Source organism: Apis mellifera, linkage group LG1 (assembly GCF_003254395.2).
Source record: "Apis mellifera strain DH4 linkage group LG1, Amel_HAv3.1, whole genome shotgun sequence".
NCBI lineage: Eukaryota > Metazoa > Arthropoda > Insecta > Hymenoptera > Apidae > Apis > Apis mellifera.
In genome coordinates this window covers 24,389,735-24,412,388 of record NC_037638.1, presented here as the reverse complement: position 1 = coordinate 24,412,388, position 22,654 = coordinate 24,389,735, and the positions used below count along the sequence as shown (strand labels likewise).

At 32.9% G+C, this 22,654-nt stretch overlaps 2 protein-coding genes across 24 annotated transcripts in view; both read left to right on the top strand.

The window, feature by feature from the left end:
* The window catches only part of LOC551071 (bromodomain adjacent to zinc finger domain protein 2B), a 139,081-nt gene extending 120,962 nt beyond the window's left edge, over positions 1-18,119 (top strand). For 15 of the 23 annotated variants that reach the window (XM_026445661.1, XM_026445658.1, XM_026445680.1 and 12 more), the window contains 18 exons: positions 4,309-4,374; positions 5,021-5,065; positions 6,095-6,148; positions 7,131-7,329; positions 7,400-7,519; positions 7,596-8,169; positions 8,249-8,468; positions 8,554-9,292; positions 9,373-9,633; positions 9,706-10,204; positions 10,281-10,626; positions 11,477-11,598; positions 11,682-11,823; positions 11,946-12,076; positions 13,013-13,297; positions 13,497-16,706; positions 16,962-17,184; positions 17,873-18,119. In XM_026445661.1, the coding sequence (XP_026301446.1) occupies positions 4,309-4,374; positions 5,021-5,065; positions 6,095-6,148; positions 7,131-7,329; positions 7,400-7,519; positions 7,596-8,169; positions 8,249-8,468; positions 8,554-9,292; positions 9,373-9,633; positions 9,706-10,204; positions 10,281-10,626; positions 11,477-11,598; positions 11,682-11,823; positions 11,946-12,076; positions 13,013-13,297; positions 13,497-13,674 (3,981 nt within the window). In that variant the 3' untranslated portion in view covers positions 13,675-16,706; positions 16,962-17,184; positions 17,873-18,119. The remainder of the gene's footprint in view (positions 1-4,308; positions 4,375-5,020; positions 5,066-6,094; positions 6,149-7,130; positions 7,330-7,399; positions 7,520-7,595; positions 8,170-8,248; positions 8,469-8,553; positions 9,293-9,372; positions 9,634-9,705; positions 10,205-10,280; positions 10,627-11,476; positions 11,599-11,681; positions 11,824-11,945; positions 12,077-13,012; positions 13,298-13,496; positions 16,707-16,961; positions 17,185-17,872) is intronic. The other 8 variants (XM_026445686.1, XM_026445703.1, XM_026445705.1 and 5 more) reach the window with 5 other exon arrangements.
* A 165-nt stretch (positions 18,120-18,284) lies between these two features.
* Positions 18,285-19,302, top strand: LOC408642 (NAD kinase 2, mitochondrial). The gene is made up of 4 exons (XM_026446319.1): positions 18,285-18,523; positions 18,592-18,670; positions 18,738-19,002; positions 19,073-19,302. Exons 1-4 carry the CDS (start codon positions 18,285-18,287, stop codon positions 19,300-19,302), a joined length of 813 nt encoding a protein of 270 aa, XP_026302104.1.
* Positions 19,303-22,654: the final 3,352 nt, after the last annotated feature.

Below are 22,654 nucleotides of genomic sequence, written 5' to 3'. Positions count from 1 at the left end.
GGTTCTCTTTCATTAAAAAAAAAAGGAAAAAAAATATCACACTCTCATCTCAGGTTTTCCACACGAGTTTTCGCTGTATATTATTTTTTCCCGCGCGCTGGTTCAAATCTTCTCTTCGCTTGTCTTTCAGTTTCTTCCTCAGTAGTGTCTGCATATCTAAACGGGATTCCGGCCCGGGCCATTCTCACGAAATTTATTCCACGAGATTTATTCGATCCGTCACGAGACAGTGCCTCGTTCCATCACAAAGATTATTCTTCGTACCGGAAGAAATCGATTTTCTTTTTTCTTTTTACACGCGACATCCTGTTTCTTATCTTCTATAGGAATCGTCCAAATTTTTATCGTCCATCTCCTCCAGTATAGTCGCGCATGATTTGTGATCTCCCGAAATGGAAATTTCGAGCCGATTCCTTTCTTTCCAGAGAATTTTTTTTTTTTTTTTTTTCTCTCGACAAGTGACAGAGTCAAAATATGCGATGGTCCAAGGTACGAACAGGTACACGAGCACCAGTAGCCCACGTCATGAAATACTTGTGCATCACGTAGCGATCGAATGAAAGAGGACACCACACGCGCGCATACACACACATGTACATACACACACACACATACGAGACACAAGCGCGTGCGCCCGCACACACACACGTGTATATATATATATATATACACACACACACACGCGTGTGCACGGCGCGTAAGCGCCTGTATAGATGCACAGTGCTTTTGTAGGGTCAAACATTGCCGGGTGATAACAATATCGACATTCCTGGCACACGCCAAATTGAGTCCGTTTTTCTTTTTTCCTTTTTTTTTTCCCCGGTTTTTTTTTTTTTTTCAAAACGCAATAAACGCGAGAAAATGAAGATGGAATTGTCGACGGGATTTACAGGACGATTGATGTGATGAGATTCTTTTTTAAAGGTGAGAGTTATTTGTGCTCCGTTATTTTTATTAAACGAATTGAATTTGCAAGAATATTAAAGTTTGTTTAATTTTTCGAGAATTTTATTAAATACATTTTTACGTTCTTGCTTTTTTGGGAGGAGGGAGTGAATGATTTCTGATTTTCATTTTAGTTCGATCGAGAAAAAAAGTAATGATGTTTAAACATTATGAGACGAAAAGTTACACTACTTTTTTTTTTTTTTTTTTTTTATAAATCATCGTGTTCGAGGGGTGAAATCAAATTATCGAAACAAAAAAAAAAAAAGAAAAAATGTTGCAAATAACGGAATTACAAATTTTTAAATATTTAAACGATCGTTCGATTTGCATTTACATCGATTGGATTGACAGGTCGATATGTCGAATATCAAACTTTTCGAATTAAACTTTACAATTCGACAGTTTTTCGTGTTTTCAAAACGATACTCAATTCGGTTTAAATGCCACGAGATGCCTCGAATCGTCGAACTTTCTCTCTCGATTCTTTCCACGTATAATATATTATGAAAAGAATCGAAGAAACTTTCGATGTTGTTTGACGAATAATTAACACATGTATGCGTAGAAAAACACAAGAAACACCTCCCCGCCCCTCCTTTTTTTTTTCTTCTTCTTTTAATTAGACGTGAATGTATAATAATATCTGCCAAAACTATGACGATAAATTCAAGGAATACCGACTGTCGCAATGCTATCCTGTTGCCTAGCTTCTCCTGTCACTATATACAAGAAATAACAGCTAGCTACATGATTATCATAGCATGCTATATTTTTTTCAAATTTTTACGTGTTCTACACGATTATCAAGTATAACTGCTCGTGCAAATTAAGCTTTCTCTTTCTCTTTCTCTCTCTCTTTCTCTCTCTCTGTCTCCTTTTTTTTCTCAATAATTAAATTCTTTCTCAATTTTTCCTTTTTTTTTTCCTTCTTTTTTAAATCTCGTTGTTTTCATGTTTAAAAGGCCTAGAAAAGACTGTCGCGTGGAACATGTAATATTATCAACCCGATTAATCATACGCTCTGTTTATAATTATCGCTCGTATTATTATTATTATTACCGTTGCCATTATATTCCGATTACAATTATTATCACGAATTATCATATATTTAATACCGACCATTGTCACAGCTGTTAAAACACTTTCTCCTTCTCTCTGTAATTTAAACAGAGGCTACGCAACACGTTTCTAATCGATAAAAACATATTTTATTCTTTTTCTTTTTCTTTTTCTTTTTTTCTTTTTTTTCTTTTTCTCCTCTCATCATTACCAGCTTAATGCGATACCAATATTATTATATTACCAATATATTATATTATACCAATATTACCAGTTTTATTATTATTACATCACATTAATATGCATAAATACACAAGGCGAGTATATTTGCTTGGCTCCTGCATGCGCTCTTCTCTTCCTATTTCTCTTTTTCTCTTCACTTCTTTCACAATTCTTCACGTTCTTTCTTTCTTCTGGTAGCTTCGAAAAATTTTTTACTATTATTACTCTTTTTTTTTTTTTTTTTTTTTTCTATAACAATCTTCAATTTCCATTACTTTTTGTCTCTCGTCTATTTTCTTGTACAAATTATTAATGGTGGTGGTTTATAATTATACATATATTTATATATACATATATTTATATATATATTATATATATATATATATATATATATATATATATATATATATATATACACACACAGTTTTTTTTTTTCTTTATATATATCATATAATATATTTCATATGTTGCCTATATATATATATATATATTTTTCTCTCTTTGGTAGTTCTGATTATAGAAGCTTTTGATTTCGTTCGAAAACAAAACACCATATTATTCACTCTTCTCCTTGTTCCGTTCCGTGAAGTCACGTCGATTCTCCACGAATATGGAACACGGTTGGTTTGTTTCACTTCTCTACCTGGTTGCAATTCTTTCTTCTTTCTCTTTTTTTTCCCTCCCTTCTTTCCTTCATGTCTCGACTTCATGTTATTTGTTTTTACCTTATCGTCACGATTTTTCTTATTCTCTTTTCCCACCAAATCTCATCAGATATTTTTGCTTCTCCTCCCATGAAATAGCATGCGTGCACACATTTTTCGAACTCTTTAAATATTTCTTCCCCCCCTTCCCCCCTTTGTATTCGTTTTTTTTTTTTTTTTGGGTAAATCAGGTGAAGGGGATTTCCATCACGGATCCATCCGCGGATCCGTTGACGTTTTGTGTATATATTCTCTCTTTCTCACTTGTTCTCGTCGCTATTTCCGATTCGAATCTCGGTTTGAAATCGAGTTATCGATTCAATTGTGTGCATCGACTATCTGGGTTCGGTTTCGGTTCCGATTCATATAGGCGTGTGTTTTGTCGATTTTTCACGTTTGTTGATTTGTACACAGAAGAAGGGAATCCATCGAATTGCTGGATTTTTTTAATACGTTTAGGATGATGGGATACGATAGTTGTAAAATACGGGGGTAAAAAAAAAGAAAAAAAAAAAAAAAATATCGTCCATTATAACTAAAGTACCATACCATGCAAAATCGAATACCGAATTTATTATTATTTTATTGTCATCCTGAAAATGTGTTAAAGAAATCGAAAAAAAATTCGATCAAAAAGATTCGAGATTTGTAAGAATAATTTGTTTTAATTAGAATTGATAATGAAGTTTTTGATGAAATAACGATATCAAGCCTCAGATTTAGACAAATTAGAATCTACGTAGATACGCTAGATTTAGATGCTTAATCTTCCTGTCACTGACTCTGCTACGTAGTCGCGTCTGCTTCATTACACAGTAGCGTTTGGAATCACAAGTAGCACGAAGAAACTGTATACATAAAATTAGAAATCCTCGAAAGAACGGTTCAGAAATGAGAAAGGAATTTCACAGAGGTCCACGCGCTTGCACACGGTATATATAAAAAGAGAGAGAAAAAAAAAGAGAAACGATCGGGAAACGAAAATATTCCAGAAAACAGAGATATAACATCTATTATATGTATATATGACATAACCTTGTTTTTAATTTTTTTTTTTTTTTTCTTTTTTTTTTCTTCTTTTTTTTTTTTTTTCTCAATCCAATAAATCCTTCGTAATTAAGAACGTGTTGGTAGAGATCGATGCAACGTCATCTGTGAATTTAAACGTTAAACTTTTTGCCGCGTTATCGTATTTTAAGTCGATAAGGAAGATGGACATACGATCGGTAAAATCAATACGACGACAAAATTCTCTGGTATCACGTTTAAAAATCGAAAAAAAAAATAAAGAAAAATAAAAAGAGAAATTCTGTAAGTTTGACCCTTCGAAAATAATGACGGATGAGAGTGACGTGTGTATATGGCATGTGCGCAGGCTCGGAAAAAACGGCAGGAAGAGGTGGAGAAGATACGACTGGAAGAACAACAACGAAAGCAACAGGTAATCCTAAAATCGTTGTTACACGTTAGCCTGGTTTCTCTCTATTATTCCGTACTTCACATTTTCCTTCATTCTCTATCGCTTGTTTTTCAAAAATAAAAATTCAGCCTGGAAATTTCCTAACTTTATTCACGTTATTCCAGGTAACAATGTTATTTACCGATAAATTAACTTCCAATTCGTTTATTCGATTCTTCTTTTCCTTTTCTCTTTTTATCGTAGATTCAATTATAAATTTATAACTTTTTTTTTACTTTTCTTTTTCCCCCTCTCGTGTTAAAAGTCTGTTTTTAAAAAACACTGATTCTTCAAACATTCTGAAAGGATTTAAAGAAATTTCTTTTGAAAGTGGAATTTAATTTGTCGTTGTTCGTATTTAATCAACTCGTACGAGAATCGCATGTTCTCGTCTTTTTTCCCTTAATTACATTTTTGTCCCGGAGTTTTCTCCTTCGTCGAATTTTATTTGTTTAATTTTTTCTCCTTTTTTTCTTCTTTCTTTTTTCTTTTTTTCTTTTTCTCTTTTCTCACTCTGTTCCATGTGAAAAATACATACGCCTCTTCAACTTCATTAGTTGCTTTTTAGAAGAACAATATTTAACGAACGAGAGAAAAATGACCACGAGCATTCTCTGTGATTTCTCAGGAACGCGAGCTGAAGCGGCAGCAGGCAGTTATGCTGAAAGAACAGGTGAGTCTGAAAACGAATTTTCCTTTATTTTTTCCTCTCTTTCTCTCTTTCTCTTTTTTTTGGATCGTTTTCTTGAATCGTGTCATTGCTGTAGAATAGACGGTGTGCGAGTGTGTGTGTTTCTTTATTTCTCTCGTAGAAATATATGAGCTTCCGTTTCGTGTACACACATTTTTTATCTACATATTCAGCTTATATTCATTCGTGTATCTCCATTTACTAATCTTTTACGCGATTAAATATCAAATTATATTATATATATATATCTCCATTTTCATCTTAATATATACATATTTAGATTTTTACTATTTTTTATTCATTTTTTTTCTCTTTTATTTTTAAAATATGCACATATAATCTGCTATTCTTTTAAACGTTATTATATATCCCTTTTTTCTATTTTTAAATAAAAATCGCATCATTTGTTTTTTTTATACGAAAGAAAAAAAAATAAATAAAGCTGTATGACGGTGAGGAGATCCATAATTATCGATGCTTTTATTATAAATCATATAAAGACACATATCAAAGTTCTGTTATACGTATTCGCTTTTTTAGTTTTTTGTAAACTGTAATTTCGTCTCTTTGGTTCCTCGAACGTCGCGATACAAGATTGCTTTGAGTTTCGTTTGAGACACGGGTGTGAGTTTGGTCTTGACGTAGCAACAATATGGATTGAACAATCTATCTGTTAGAATAAATTTGAATAAATTTCCAAAATTTATTTATTTCTTTTAAAAAACGTAACATATGAAAAATTGTCGTTAATCAATGTTGATTTTACAATTGGTGCGAATTGGTCATTGCGAAAAACACAGTTCCAATCTTTCTTTGTCTAATCTTAATAAAAGGATGTTAACAAAAACAGTTTGAAACTGATTGACGAATTCAATGTTTTTCGATTTGAGAAAATTCACTTTTTTTTATAACGATAATTGGTAAATGCGTGCGCGAGAAAGAAAACGAATTGTTCTGACCGTATAAGGTAGTTTGAGCACTGGTGGACTGTGGATGTGTTTTGTGCCGCAGATGTACATGCAGGAGCTCACCAAGCAGCGCGAGATGCTCTACACCGTCGAGCTGGTATGTCTCATACCCAATTTAGTTTAATTAAAACGACTTTACTAAAATGGAACGAGTCGAATTTACACAAATTTTAAACTCGTCATTGTTTGCACCGATAAGAAGAAAAAAAAAAATGAAAGAATTTTTATCGATTCTTCGTCTTTGATGATTGATGGATTAAATTTTAAAATCGATATATTTTAAATAATATTTAAATTTAATCTAATTCGAATGATATATTCGAAAATTTAACTTTTACAATTTTAAGAAGAGAATTTTTAATTTAAAATTTTCATAATTAAATATTTCAATTTTTTTTTTTTATTAGGAATATGTGAATAAATAACGAACGATCGATAATGAGAAGGTAGATCGACTTGACGAGTTTAAAGTTACCATATATAGTTGTGAATCGCTAGCTAAAACTAACTAATCTGCACTTTGTCAGTTCCTTATCGAGAATTTTAGATTCATCTTCAAGCCATCGACGAATAAAATCGCGTTCAAAACGATATATTTTGCCACGCGAGCTATACTAATGCTTTTTGTAATATTCACGTTCACTAACCAGTTCTTCGGTGATAATATGTCCATTCCTCGCTTCGATCATATCGATAGAATATTCAGATGTATTCGTATCTCACGTAATCAACGATCATAAAATTGAAAAATTTATACCTATAGAAATTAAAAAAGAAAGAAACGATAAAATGCATGAAAGTCAAAACGCATTGATCATTTGAAAAAAATTTATCTTCCAACTTATCAAAGTTGAAACAGGTTGGGTAAAAGAATAGTTTTGCACGGTGTTTTTGAACAAAAGTCTACTATCAAATGTAGCCTCTTTTGAAACACCTTGAAAAAGTAGAATTTGTTGTAGCCCGTGTGTGCCACAGTTGTGCTTTTAACGAAAATATTTTACGAGAAATTCTCTGCATGGAATGTTCATTCTCTACGTATCTTTTTTCTCGGTTCAATGGTTTCTCGTTAAATAATTTAGGAAAGAGAACGAAGGAGGCAGCACATGGCATTGGTTCGAGCGTTAGAAAACCGCCGAAAAATGGAGGAAAGGGAGAAAAAACGATTGGAGGCGAGAGCTGAAAGAATAGCAACGAAAGAAAAACGTGCCGAACAGAGGAAAATGGAGATGGAATTGATCGAACAGATCAGAAAACCTGTTGAAGATATGGAACTAACTGGTATGTCTTTGCGAGGCCTTTGTTCATGATTTGTAAATTCTGTAACATATATTGAATTCTGTGGTTTCAGATCATAGATCACTGCCAGAATTAAAACGAATACCTGGTCTGAAATTATCCGGCCAAGCGTTTGCAGACATCGTAATGGTGTTTGAATTTTTGCATAATTTCGGCGAGACTTTAGGCTTTGGTAAGTGTTTTTGTTCATTGTAATCGAATAAAATTTTAAAGTAATCGTTATTTCAAATATTAATCTTTATTTTTAGATATGGAATCGCTCCCAAGTCTAAAAAGCCTTCAATTGGCGTTGCTCAATGATGAGGAAGCGGAGGAAGAGCTTTTATCCGTGATGACACATCTGTTAGTATGTGCGATCGAGGATCCAGGTATCCCTCAACCAGCGAGACACACGACAGGCCTTGGTCAAAGCCTCCGACAAGCTGATATAACGCATGCCAACATCAGTGAGGTGTTACGAATCTACTTATACGCGAACGCGACAGGAGAAGTGAAGGCTCTGACAGGAGTATGTCTAGAACGGGAACGCGATAAGAAATTTGCCGATCATCATCAGAATGGTGGTGATTATGCTTCGACCTGTTCGGGAAAAAATGCTCAATTTTACGAGCATTTACATAACAACGAAACATGGAGGATGTCCGAAAGGCTGAGAGACAAACCATTCCTAGCTTTGAATCCGACGCACAAGGCACAAATGCTCGCGTTTCTCTGTAACGAGCTATTGCAGAACAAGGCTGTGATCAGACAGATCGAAGGAAGCTTGGAAACAGTAGCTCAATTAAGAAAAGAAAGATTCGTATTGGACACAAAGATAAGAAAGTAAGTATTTTTATTCGTGATTTAAGGTTATGAATATTTAGAGTGAGATTAATAATTTTACTTGAATATTTTTATGTAGGTTGAGACAATTACATAGTCGAAAAGTACGAATGGAAGCAGTGGGTGTGATAATTAATAAAACTGGAGACACTATTACGATTGAGAAGAAAGAGGGCGATGAGGAGGGTAACACGTCGTCAACGGCAGTAGGTACGACACCCACTCCTGATGAGATTCATCATGAAGATGAAGTTGAAGACATGTCCGAAAATGAGAGTGAAGGAACTCAACCTGAGGAGGTAAATTATATAATTTAAAATATATTGATTGATCTGTTATAAAATAAAGATTTTATTGTGTGCATTTATACATGTATAATTTTAGGAAGAAGACAAAAATCTCTCTGGTGAAGAGCTCGGTAAAAAGTTGGACAAATTATTAAAACAATCAGAAGAACAATTGCAAAAATTGAATAGCTCTTCAAAACAACTACGAGCCCATATATTTGGCCAAGATAGGTATTGGAGAAGATATTGGGAATTAGCATGCGCAGGTGGCATTTTCGTCGAGGCCATGGAAAGCGCAGAACCTGAAATTCTTGAGTTGCAAGCTGAATTAGACGAAAAGTACAAAGATGTATCGATGGAGGAGAAAAGAGAAACAAAACAAGAAGACACCAAAGTCGAGAATCGCGAAAATGAAGCTCCTAATGATGTAAAGAAGGAAAAGAAGTTCAATTCAAATGATCAAGAAGATACGAAATCTTTAATAGAGAAAACGAAATCTGAAATTGAAGATATTAATTGTAAGAAAGAACCTATGCAAAATTGTGAAAATTTAACGAATGTTAAGGAAGAGAAAAAGAATGATTTGGATAATTCAATGACTGATGCAAAGACGAATGTTACATCTGAAGAGATTAAACAAGAAACAGAAGTAGTTAGTATGGATGTAGATGTCAAAGAAGAAACAAAAAAAGAAAATGACGAAACGGATGAAGATATGAAACCAGCGGTGAAGATGATGGAAGATAAAATTGTTGAAACAATTCCAAATGGTGATAAATTCAATCATGTGAATAACCTTCATAATGGGAAAGAATTGAATGGCACTTTTATTTCTAGTAAGATTTCCTCAATCTATTATACATTAAAAAATCTTAAAAAATGTTTATACTAATGTTATTTACTTTAATAATTTCAGATAATAGTAACGAATCGAATTGGTTCTCAATTTTACCTCGGGAAACTTGTGATACTCCAGGACCAAGTACCAAACAAATATTTGGAATAGCCGAACCAACTGAACTGAGAATACCAGTATTTCCTCCACCGGCTAGTCCAAATTATGATAGATGTGATAGTCCTGCTCCTTTAATTTTGACTCAAGACGAAGCAGCGCAACTTGAATATTTAAAAGTTCATGGTTTACCACCTCCTGGAGAAGCTAAACCAGTACCAAATGGCAAGTAATATATAATAACTAATTTCTTAAATTATCTAAAGTTATACTAATGTATTATATTGTTTGTTTTAGACTTAAGATATGGCTGGTGGAGAATAACGGATGTCGATACGTTTCAAGAATTGCTGGAACATCTTCATTCTCGCGGTGTTCGCGAAAAAGAACTAAAACGTACAACGTGGGCGACTATGGAATCTTTCTTAGCTGTTACAGGCAAGATCAACGTAGATCCTGGCAATCTTACTGCTACAGAACTTCAAGCGACACCTGATGAACCTGATACGCCAATTCCAAAACCAGACAATCCGGCAGTCTGGAGCGAACAAGTTGCGCTACGCGTGGATGCGCAATTATTGGAACAAGTTGAGGCCCTAGAAGATAAAGTCGCAAATGCCAGCATGCAGGTCAAAGGCTGGAAACTGCCTCCACGGGCAGGAACCGAGGAGGCTGAAGAAATTGAAAAACTGAACGAAATGGAAAAGATCAGTGCAGTTGAACAAGCACGGCAAAGGTTATTGTCTCTAGAGGCCGCTATAGAAAGGAGATATTTGAAACCACCGTTAGGTGTTTGGTAAGATATTTATTTAGAATTTAAATATTCCAAATTTCAATTGAGAGTCATTCCATTCATTTATTTGAAATTATAGCACGGGAGATCCAAACTTAGCGGCTTTGAAGGCAGAACAAGCAGCTGCTGCAAATGCGAATTCGAATAATTCGGATCAGAGCAATCAGACCCCAGTACCTCAAGAAGAAACAACTCCAAGAGGGCTAAACAACTGGCGAGAGGCAACAGCTCGAGCACATACATCCGCTCAGCTGGCCATGGCACTTTATATGTTGGAGGCTAGCATCGCTTGGGACAAGAGCATCATGAAGGCTGTGAGTCTAACACCAGCTAGAAACTCGGTCTGCGTCAAGCTACGAAACCGCTGCGTCTCACTCAAAGCTACCACTCAATACAATCAGCTATTGACTACTTCTCAGGCCTCTGTGGGTATTCGCACTAACTTACTAACCAAAGTACCCTCTTCTTACTTCCTGCGTGATTCTTCTATCCTTCCTTGCACAATGAACCACAGAGAGCATATCGCTTTCAAAAATGATTGGTAAATGTTTGGTCAAACGAAATGCTCTTATCGTGGTACTTTCCGTAACATATTCAAATGTAATATTGTAAGGAAGTTTAAACGAATTCATAAATATTTTTAAGTGCGAATAATGCGGCAGTCATAGTTGTGAATTAACGAAAAATAAAATTGAAGAATTAATTATTTTAATATAAAACTTACAATGCATTTTGAAAAAATTGCTATAATTTAAAAGGAAAATAATTTATTGATGTGCTAAATGGTGGTTAGAGTCTAACGTAACGGTAGCATGCAAAAAAATATGCCGCTTAACGTTTACTAATTTTTTCCTTTAATGCTTCATATGATTCCTTTTGTAGAATAGTTTCTATATTTAGTTATAACTATATAATTATATGCATACTCTTAAAATATTTTATTATTTTGGCTTTACTTTATACAAATTTTCAGTTATTCCAATCCACCATTTATATATCTAAATTTAGTTTATACGTTAAATTATATAATAATCAAAATGCATGATACAAAGAAACTAAAATTGCTTTGCGCTAATTTTGTTAATTATATATTTTTGAATGTTAAAGTTTACCTTCTTATTTATTATATTTGTATTTTTTGTTGATTAACATTTATTGGATCGATGGGTTTAATTTCAAATGCTTAATTAATAAATGCTGAAACTGAAATCAATATATGAATTCAAGATATGCGTTTTATCATTTTAAATTGGAAAGTTTTTTTTCTTGTTACAGAATTGTCAATTTTGTCATAGCGGAGATAACGAAGACAAATTATTACTGTGTGATGGTTGTGACCGCGGCTATCATACTTATTGTTTCCGTCCAAAAATGGAAAACATTCCTGATGGTGACTGGTAAGAAATTATATTTTAAATATTCAAATAATGATGATAAATTCATTTGTAATTAAACAATTACAATTATGAATATATTTCAGGTATTGTCACGAATGCATGAATAAAGCAACAGGGGAGCGAAACTGTTTGGTATGTGGAAAGAGAGTTGGTAAAAACTTAGTATTATGTGAACTCTGTCCAAGGGCTTATCACACTGACTGCCACAATCCTGTTATGCCAAAAGTAAGTGATTCTTTTTATCAACTATACATTTACATACATACATATATATTTACATGTGAATATATTTCTTCAAAGAAACGTGTTATTCTCATTTATTTAATTTACTTATCTCATATTTTTAGATGCCAAGGGGAAAATGGTATTGTTCTAATTGCCACAGTAAACAACCAAAGAAGAGAAATAGTAGTCGAAGGAGTCATACCAAAGGGGGAGGCACCAGAGAAAGTGAAAGTTCTGATCATCCACCAGCTAGGTGATTACGTTAAAAAAAAAAAAACAAACACTGTCAACACGCTGATTTAACAATGTTTGACATAAAATATACAATAGGGAAAATAACTACGAAACTATGACTCAATTATAATATAATTCAGCGAACGCAAACGAACAACCAATTTCCGATCGAATAGGAAACAAAAAGAAACTGTTTTAAAACGAATGAACATAAATGCATACACACTCACTCTCATGCGATTATACTCGACTTTACATCTTCGACCCATATCGTACATACTCGTCGAAAATTATGTTGTAAGAAAATATTTACTTCATACAGGGTGTTCCGCGATAGATTATATACAGTTAATATTCTTCACATTAAAAATTATCGATAGCTAGGTTTTTCTTCATTCAAGTGATATTCTGTATCTCTATGAATAATACTATCGTGTCATATCTCTTCTCGTCGGGGGACACCCTGTACTTCGTACAGTGTGTTACGATCATCGACTAACGGGTTGGGTATTTTCTTAAAAAAATTCGTCGTAACGGTAGAGCTGTCTTCAGGTTCTATGAAAATGTATAAAATAATAATACTAATAATAGTAATAATAATAATAATAATAATTATAATTATAATTATAATTATAATAATAATAATAATAATAACAACAACAATAATAATAATAATGGTAATAATAATAATATTAATACTGGTAATAATAATAATATTAATAATATAAACCATAAAAGGGCAAAAACGACGAGAGAGAAAAAAAGCGAGACCAAATAGAACGAAAGACAAAGAGTCAGAAAGACGAAATGTTCCATCGAGAACAACGTACCCGTCTCAAGCAGAAAATACACGCTCGAATCTTAATGCATTCGTCCAGAAGCTTTTAAGACGGAAAAACCTCCTGCAAACGAGAAAGATAATCGTGCAAATAATTTCTATTGTTTTGCGTCGCAGTCCAACGCCGTCAACGGCATCGAACACACACGTAGAGGACGTCAGTTCATCGGAACCAGCAACCCCAACTGCCTCACCACGGAAGGAGGGAAACAATAGGACGCTCACGAAGAAACAACAACGAGAGTTGGCTCCTTGTAAGGTGCTACTCGAACAGTTGGAGCAACAGGACGAGGCCTGGCCGTTCCTCTTGCCGGTGAACACCAAACAGTTTCCTACCTACAAGAAAATTATTAAAACACCCATGGATCTCAGTACTATTAAGAAGAAATTGCAGGATTCCGTGTAAGTTACACGCGTACCAACGACTACTAGTTAATTGAACGTACTCTCTATTTAGAAATGCCTCTTTCCCTAAACATAAAAAAAAAAAAAAAAGTTCATCTAAGATCTCTAGAAAAAAAGCTCTAACTTGATCGTCAGCTTCAATCCGAAAAAAATTGGAAAATTGCGAACATGTTCCAAAGAGTGCTTCTCGATACAGGTACAAGTCTCGCGATGAGTTTTGCGCCGATGTCAGACAGATGTTCATCAACTGCGAGGTATTCAACGAGGACGACAGTCCCGTGGGCAAGGCCGGACATGGGATGCGCAGTTTCTTCGAAATGCGTTGGACCGAGATTACTGGCGCACCACCTCCACACCCGCAAACGCATAGCTGAGGCTCGGTTCGCTCTCGCAACACCTGCAACAGTTTTGCCCACTTCTACTACTAGAGGGTAAAACCCTCGAGAGTATCATTAGGAATATCATCGAAGAGATTAATCGCGAGACCTGTTTTCTCTGTGCTCTGTCGGCCTCGTTCTAGCGGTCGATTGAACAACTTTAATTCTAATAGAGAAAAAAAAAAAATAATAATAATAAAACTCCAGGAATGCGGGTACATCTTCGTGCGCGTCGCGTTACGTGCGTGTTCTATTCGTCTCTGACCTTTTATTCGTTATTCGCCCGTAATCGACGCTCGCGTGGGCGCTTCTCGCATTCTAACCATACATATACTTTAATGCTCGAAAATAATCCAATGGTGGCGAACGTTTTTTAACGGCCCGTACTTCTCTCTGTAGCATCAACGATGAACTTAAAAAAACGCGATGTTACAAGAATTCTATATTCGTCGAGACGCTTCTGCCGAACAAAACTCAAGTTTCGTTTAACAAACCTCATAAGGATTGTAAGTAGGATAAATAAGAGAAGCTTTATCGAGGCCAGAAGCTGTAACAGAGATTTTACGTATACAATTACGTTTTGTGATTTGGAGCTTTTTAAAATCGACGCGACTAAAATATCCATATGTGGGATACTCTATCGAAGCCTCCAACCTGACCTCCTCCTCGAGTAGAAATGAAATGCAATGCAGATGGTCACTGTACTTACCAAGTAAAAAACAAGTAAATTTTGCCTAAGCGAACAAGATGTAATTTGCGATTGTATTATACAGGCTTAGTGCCGGCAAAAGAAATATTTTGCAAAGTAATGAATGTGAAAAGAAGAGGTATATATAAATAAATATAAATATATATGTATAAATATGAATATAGTGTATATGTATACTATATAGATAGTCACATCACATGAAACATGCAAAACACACATAACACCTCTGCCCACGAAAACATCAGCACGATAAGGGTAACATTTGCTGTAGAGTAAGATATGCAACATGATGACGAAATCAATCTTCCAATTAAGGACATAATTTATGCCATTCCACGGATTTTGTCTCTAATTTTTATTGATTTATTTTTTATTTTAAATATTTTTCGACTCACATATGGGTTAAATGATTAAATGATTAAATATGGTAACTTAATAATTCAATGTGAATTTTGACAACAGAAATGTGAATCTTCCTTATCCACATTATAAAAAACTTTAAATAATTTGCAAAGAAGAAAATTGAACTTTAAATAAATAAAATACGTATTTGAAAATGTATAAAGTTAAATATGAACAGTTTTTCTTTTTTAATAATTACGTTTTAAAAAACAATTTAGCATATCCTAAATCAATGCTGCAATTATTTAACTGATATCATTCGAATTCAAATATCATATTTAAAAACAATATGTATTAAAGTTCTATTTATTTTAATGAACGAATAATTGTATACGTTGAATGGCACGTTACTTTTAACAAAGAAAGAATGAAATTATGAATTTTAAAGCAAGCAATGAACGATCGTTTTTCTGGTTTTTTTTTCTTTTTTTTTTTCTTTTTTTTCTTTTTTTTTTAAATTAAAACAGTTTTATCCTATATGATGCGTAGCATTACTATGAAATGTAAGCGTCGTTGAATTTTATCCGCGTCGAGTTCCAAATAGGACCTCGTTTAATTGTTCGTAATAATACGTCAGTTTTTTAAGCGATATATTCGATTTTTCGAGATAATATAATATCTCACATGCAATGTACCCGGGATGATGAACAACAACTCAAACACGTTTCGAAACGAATATCGTGCATCAGGGCGTTGTAAGAACCTACTACGTATGAATGATGGTGTCGGTAGTAAGTTTTGGATTAATTAATAAACCGCGGTACCTTCGCAAATGTGACCATCGCGTGACGTTGAGACGATTAACACAATGATATCTTGTTTTTTATGTAATTGATGTACATTATTGCTCGTAATAGCGGATAGTTATGTAATAACGAAGGTTAAAGAAAAGAGAGAGAGAAAGAGAGATTGAGAGAGAGAGAAAGCGTACGTAAGAGAGAGAGAGAGAGAGAGTTGGTTCGGCCGTAGTGATATGTGCTAAACATTCGTAGTATGTAAAAGTATTAGCTAGATTATAAAATGCCGTGTGAAAACGATTACAATGTGAAAGATGATTAAAAAAAAAAAAAATATGCGAGATGCAATTGGATACGCAAAATGGATGTATTAACATCCTATAATCTAAGAACGATTGATAGCGGTAAGATCGTAACGAGTAAATCGCGCGTTTCTTTATTATGACTTCTTCATTTGCAAATACCACGAATATATGTAAAAATTGATAGTTTTTTTTGTTAATTTTATATTTCTATAAATCATCAACATACGCTTTTTATTTTTTAAAACTATCGTTATTTCTCATGATGATAAATGATATAAAAAGATACGATATATTATGTAATTTGATACGTGAGCGCAATGTCGGGGCATTTCGCGATCTTACCGAAGTTCTTAGAATATAAATCGACATAAATGTATGCATAAATACATGTGTCACTTTATGCACGCCTTGCATCCTCGTATTATACTCGATGCATTAAACATCTCATACATTCAAACACACTACCACCAACAACAAGAACAAATAATTTTTTAAGATTCAATTATTATTTAAATAGTACAGTTACATTGTTAGTATGAATAACGACGCTTTTTATACGAATTTTAGTTTTTAACGTCGATCTTATGATATATTATATGGTATAATGATAATGACAATGGTAATAACAATAACGATAAATGATATCGATAATGGAACAGATTAAAGAGAAATGAGAAACAGCGCAAATGAGAAAGAGAATACGAAGAAAGAACGGAAGAGCGAGAGAATGAGAGTGTACGAAAGATTATCGAAAGACAAAAAGAGTGTGTGTTTAAGTTAGATGATTGTCTATAGTATAAACGAAGGCATACGTTAGGTAGCCTTGATGCTATTTAAACAGACTTAATTAATGTATTGCAAATGAATTAATAAAGTGTAAGCGAAGCGTGTATCTGTACAGTGAAATTTTTTCTTTCTAAGTTATTTCAATTACTGAATTTTAAGAACAAAAATTATTGAAAAGATTCATATTTTTTCATTCACAAACACAAAGAAACGTAGATTCACTTTTATTATTATAATTTACAATATTATTTTATATTTTTTTCCTTTTTTAGTTTAATTAATTATTAAGAAATTATTACTTTATAATGGAAACAAAAATTATACTCGCATTCATATTTTCCGCAGTCGCCATACTGGTTTTACATTCGAGATTTATATCTATAGTCATAGAGTGAACGCAAACATTGCACTTGATTATATAGTATCTACTGTTCGTACCGGTAGAGAGGTTAGGAACATTTTAATGTTCTTAACATACCACTTTTTGTAATATTATTTGCACGAATTTGACATATACATTTTTTTAAGCATGCGATGACGACTCTCAATCATTTTCGAAGATCTGTCAGTAAGTGAATTTTACATAATGTTTAATTACATCCGTGATCGTAATGTCAATGAGTTCCAATAAAAACAAAAAACAAACTTTAATAATAACTTCAATATATATTTTAATTTGAATAATTTCAAGTAATAGAATAATCAAAGTATATTTCATATATCAATAAACTAATATCAGAGTATATATCACTATATGAATACTTTGAATATATAATATAACAACATATAATATAAATATAAATATAAAAATATAAAAAATATAATAAAAATAAAAAAAATTTTACACAATATAATAGATTATAGAATAATTTAATTCTTTTTAAAAATTATAGTAAATAAAATATTCTATTTAATATTTTAAATATTTTAAATGAAACATGAGATAATAGATAAAATAATTAATGAAAATATAACAAATAAATCGACTTTATATAAATAATTTTTTATTATTAAATTAATAATTGATTATTTATGATATACACATATTACAAATAAAATGACATATTGCTTAATATTTTTATAACATATGATAAATGAAAAATGTTAATTTATAATTTATTATTATTTCTAATTCTAATGATTTATTTCAAAATGTTTGTAAAAGATTAATTAATGATTTAATTCATATTTTATATTTTTTCAGGAGCTGTCCAATTTTTACAACCACATAAGAACAATGTTTATAATAATTTCAGATTATCCTTGCGAAATGAATCGAGTTTTGTGCCAAAACGAATACTTATTGTAGTAAAGTTATCGCGATATTATTTTGAAAAAATACGAGAACCAAAATTGAACGAAGAACAATTCAAACAGAAATTAAAAGAAAGAGGTTCTGATTATGATTCTATGATGATTAGTCATATAGCAACCGAAAATGTAAAAAAACAAGTAACTGAAATTTTAAAAAAATTGAATATAGAATACAAATTAATAAATAGGTATATATAATTTTCGAAGGAATTTTTTATTAAAAAGAAAAAAGATGATTATTAATGACAATATTAATATTAATTTTTAAGGAAAAATTTAAATCCTTCGAATTTTGCTTGGGCGGATCTAATTCTTCCAATCGGTGGCGATGGTACGTTTTTAATGGCATCAAATATGATATTTGATAACAAAAAACCAATAATTGGTATTAATTCATGTCCGGAAAAATCCGAAGGATATCTTATGTTACCAATGAAATATACGGAAAGTATATCTGATATTTTCGAAATGCTAAGAGCAGGTTACTATAACGTAATAATGAGACGGAGAATTCGTACTACGATAAAGGGAGATAATATTTGGGATGTTCCTTTTCATACACACGAAAAAGGTCGCATTGCAGGTGGAGAAAGGTAATAAATTTGAATTAATTTATAATATAAAATACCATATGTTGAAAAAAAATTTTTTATCGTTGTAGACTTTATATGCAAGAGCAAAATGAAATATCAAGTAATTTACCAAAAATAAGGCGTTTGCCTTGGTTAGCATTAAATGAAGTAAGTTTCATTAAATGCATCATATATCTTTTAATAATTTAGAATTTAATATTTGTTTCACGTATAGGTATTTATAGCAGAAACACTTTCTGCTAAAACAAGTTCATTGCTTGTAAGTGTCGACGATGAAAATGAATATCATTTGGTGAAAAGTTCTGGTTTATGTATTACTACTGGAACAGGATCAACATCATGGTATAAATCGATAAATAGCGTTAATCCACAAATAGTACAAGAAATATTGACTCTTTTAAATAAGGAGAAGCAATTTACTAACGAAGAAATTGATAAAATCTGTTCTACTTTTAACGATAGCTTATATTTTGATGCAGGTACGTATAATACTATTTAAATATAAACAATTGTCACAAAATAATTATTTCTATATATAATATATTTTAGAGGAATCAAAATTATGTTACGTTATAAGAGATATGATAGTAAATGATCTGTGGCCTATATCAAAATGTATTCATCCCCGAAAATTTTGTAATAAGTTAACAGTAAGATCACAGTGTTATGATGCTAGTATAGTTCTTGACGGTGGTATAGCGATACCGTTTAATTTTGGCGCTACTGCAATAATGGAAACTTATCCTGAAGATTCTTTGCGATCTTTAGTCCTAGATTAACGAGTAACTTATTTCTATAAAAATTCTATTGACTTAGATTAAGGGATTAAGGGATTAAGGGATTAAGAAAAAAGTATCAATAATTTTAATGCGTTAAAAATTATAAAAATGCAAGACAGAATACTATTTTTGTACTTTAGAATGTTTTGGAATTTTGTAAAACATATATAATTTGATATTTATATTATGCACAATTACAGATTATTACGATTTTATTAGAATTTGCATTTCAATAGTCAGATCATTCATAGTTTTGCATTTCACTGTTTTTATGATCTCATTGTATCGAGCAAGTTTATTATAACTTGATGTTTCTTACTTCGACGAATGGGCAGTAATGAAATCAATACAATAATTATATATAATATAAAATATTATGTAATATAAAAGATTTTTTATGGAGCTTTATCTCATAAAAATAAAGGATTAAAAGTATTGTTTTAAATATAATCTTACATTTGATATAAAATCAAAAAAATTCATATTCTCAAAATTAATTATTTTCGTATTCCTTCGATATTAGTATTCAACAATTTAAGATCATACAAACGCATGTCATGTATATATATCCTTTTATATATCTCTTACATTAAAGATAAAAACACATTTTAATTAAATTAAAAAAAAAAAATGAATTAACATGCGGTATCGTGTCTGTGATCGTGAGAATAAGTCTAAACAAAGAGAGTAAATAGTGAAAAAGGACAGAGATAAAATAAAAATATTGAAATCAGCGCCATCTTCAGAGTGCCGCAAATGAAACACAGAAAGGAAGGATAGAAGATGTAAAGAAGAGGATAGAGATACGATAAGAATTGATCTATAACGCCATCTCTTAGAAGGTTAAAGAAACTTCTAAAGAAAAGACAGGATAAGGAAGAATAAGAATTATGGAACAGCGCCATCTCTCGGATACTTTTAGAATTAACCATGTCTTTATAAAGATATCGTAACTCAATAGATGGCGCTAATGATCAATTCCTTTCTCATTTCCATTCTCTCTATGTTTGATTTGCGGCACTCTAGAGATGGCGCTAATTTCAATATTTTTACTCTATCTTTGTCCTTCTCATATTATTCTCTCTCCTTGTTCATAGTAATATAAATACCACCCAAGATATCATAAAACGATACCGATGCCGATATCGAAAGCGTGGCAACAAGAGGAAGAAATTTCGAAACATTCTATTGAAAATGCAGTCAAAGGTTACTCTATTCATCGAATTCATTTTATCTGGTATTTGCAATATGCTTGCCACAACAATTCCTCCAAAATATCAACAATCAACTTATCGAATTCAACGCAACTGGTACTCAATATCGCATAGTCTTTGACAAAATATTGATTCAAAATTATTCGCGATTGAATCAAGGGCAAATATCGATCGAGGCAATTTTTCTTGCCGCGTATACCGACCAACGATAACTCAACGACTCGTATATATGAGAATAATAAAATCACGTCGTTATTCCGCCATCCTCGTTCGAACACGGAATTCGTCTATCATCGAACATCCCGGATTCCAGAATTTATTGAAATTATATATAGCACGAGTCGCGTTATCCATTCTCTACTCGCTCCAATACGCATCCCCACGCGTCCAATCACACGTATATTTTATTAACAACCACGGGACGAGAATTCGTAATATTATATCGGATTTCAATAGGGGAGAATTACATATTAACCGTCATTAAGTTGCCGTGGATCGCGCGATCGCGTTTCCCCTTACGAGACATTTCCGGCTCGCATGCATCCTGCGCGTGTATAATAACGCGCGAATAATACGGTCTCGACGCGTCGTATGCATAAGTAACCGGCATTAAATTTCATCTTTCTATAATGAACCTTCCTCCCCTCCCTCCCCAGCCTTCGTTTCACAATCTTTGCTCCCCTTCGCGTTAGAGACCACACACACACACACACCTCATTATATAAGAGTCTTAATTTAGTCCGTGAACAAGCATATTTTTCGCATCTTCCCACAATAACTCGGAGGTTTGTATCCTACGAAAATTTTTTTTTTCCTCCTCCTTATTTCACTTGTCTTGGAGGGTGAAGAAAAAAATTCTCCTCTAATAATCTTTCGATGCTCTTAACACGTACATTAAGAGATTTATCGGAGATTTATTTTAAAGTTCCTCCCTAAAAATTAAAAATTAAATCGAATATTCCAACTCGTGGCGGGATGGATTAAAAAATGAAGAATCTTGACGAAAAATTTGGAAAATAAATAGCCTCGAAGCGGATTATTCCCTTTTTATTCCACTTTCTTCCACGGGGGAGGGGGGAACGAAATATCGGTTGGAAGTGGATCGAACGAAACTTTGTTTATTTAACACCTAAAAATCATCCACCGTTCAATTACGGTACTCGACTCCGGGGAGGGGCGGCGGCCGCCGACAGAGTCGACAAAGTTTCGAGGAAACAACGTTGCTCCGCGTTAATGCTCCCACCGCCCCGATGAATTTTTCATACACCCACTTCCCGCTTCCTCCAGATCTATCATCGCGTCGAATGATTCAATTTCCATTCAATCACCGCCAATCCCCGAAATGCGACAAAAATGCGCATTCCACATTCTTTCATCGATTCTTTGATCAAGAATTCGTATTTATTTTTTTCTTTTTTTCCTTTTATCCAATCTTGGCAAATAATAATCGCGAAATAATCGTATTGCGAAATCGATTCGATTGGCGATGAAGTCGAATCGAAAATTGATCTTTCTTTTTTTTTATTCGCGAGGAGGGGGATAAAAGAGGATGGCGAACAGGGGTAAAGGTTCCCACGGGTGGTCATCCTGGACGTTAAAAGGAGGAGACGAGGGAATTCGAGAGGAGGGCATCGGCACGTTCGGTGCTGCATTTTTCGATTTGTCCTTGAAAGGGGGTTTAAAAAGACACCCTGGGCATCAGCTGTGCAGGGTACTACGTACCCTTTGATCGTGCTCCTCTCGATAGCCGATTTTCGTTATTGATAAATAAATCTTTGATTATAGTTGTTGTATATATATATATTTTTACATCATTTAATTTAACTTAATCCGAATTAAGTTTATTTTCTTATGGAACGATTCTATTTAGAAAGTAGAATAATTTTAGAATAAGCGACAGAATTCGTAAAATTCGATTTAGCCGAAGAGGAAAAATCTCGATATATTTCTATACGATTCCATTTCGATTAACGATTTTCAAAATGATGAATGGTGGCTCGTAAAATGGATTTGATGGAACGATCGAAACTATCGAAATCGAAACTCGAATCTAAATTTCTAGATTTCGAATCTTGCGACACGAGATTTTTAATTCCAATTTTAAGATTTTACAATTCGATCGAAGGATCGAGCTCGAG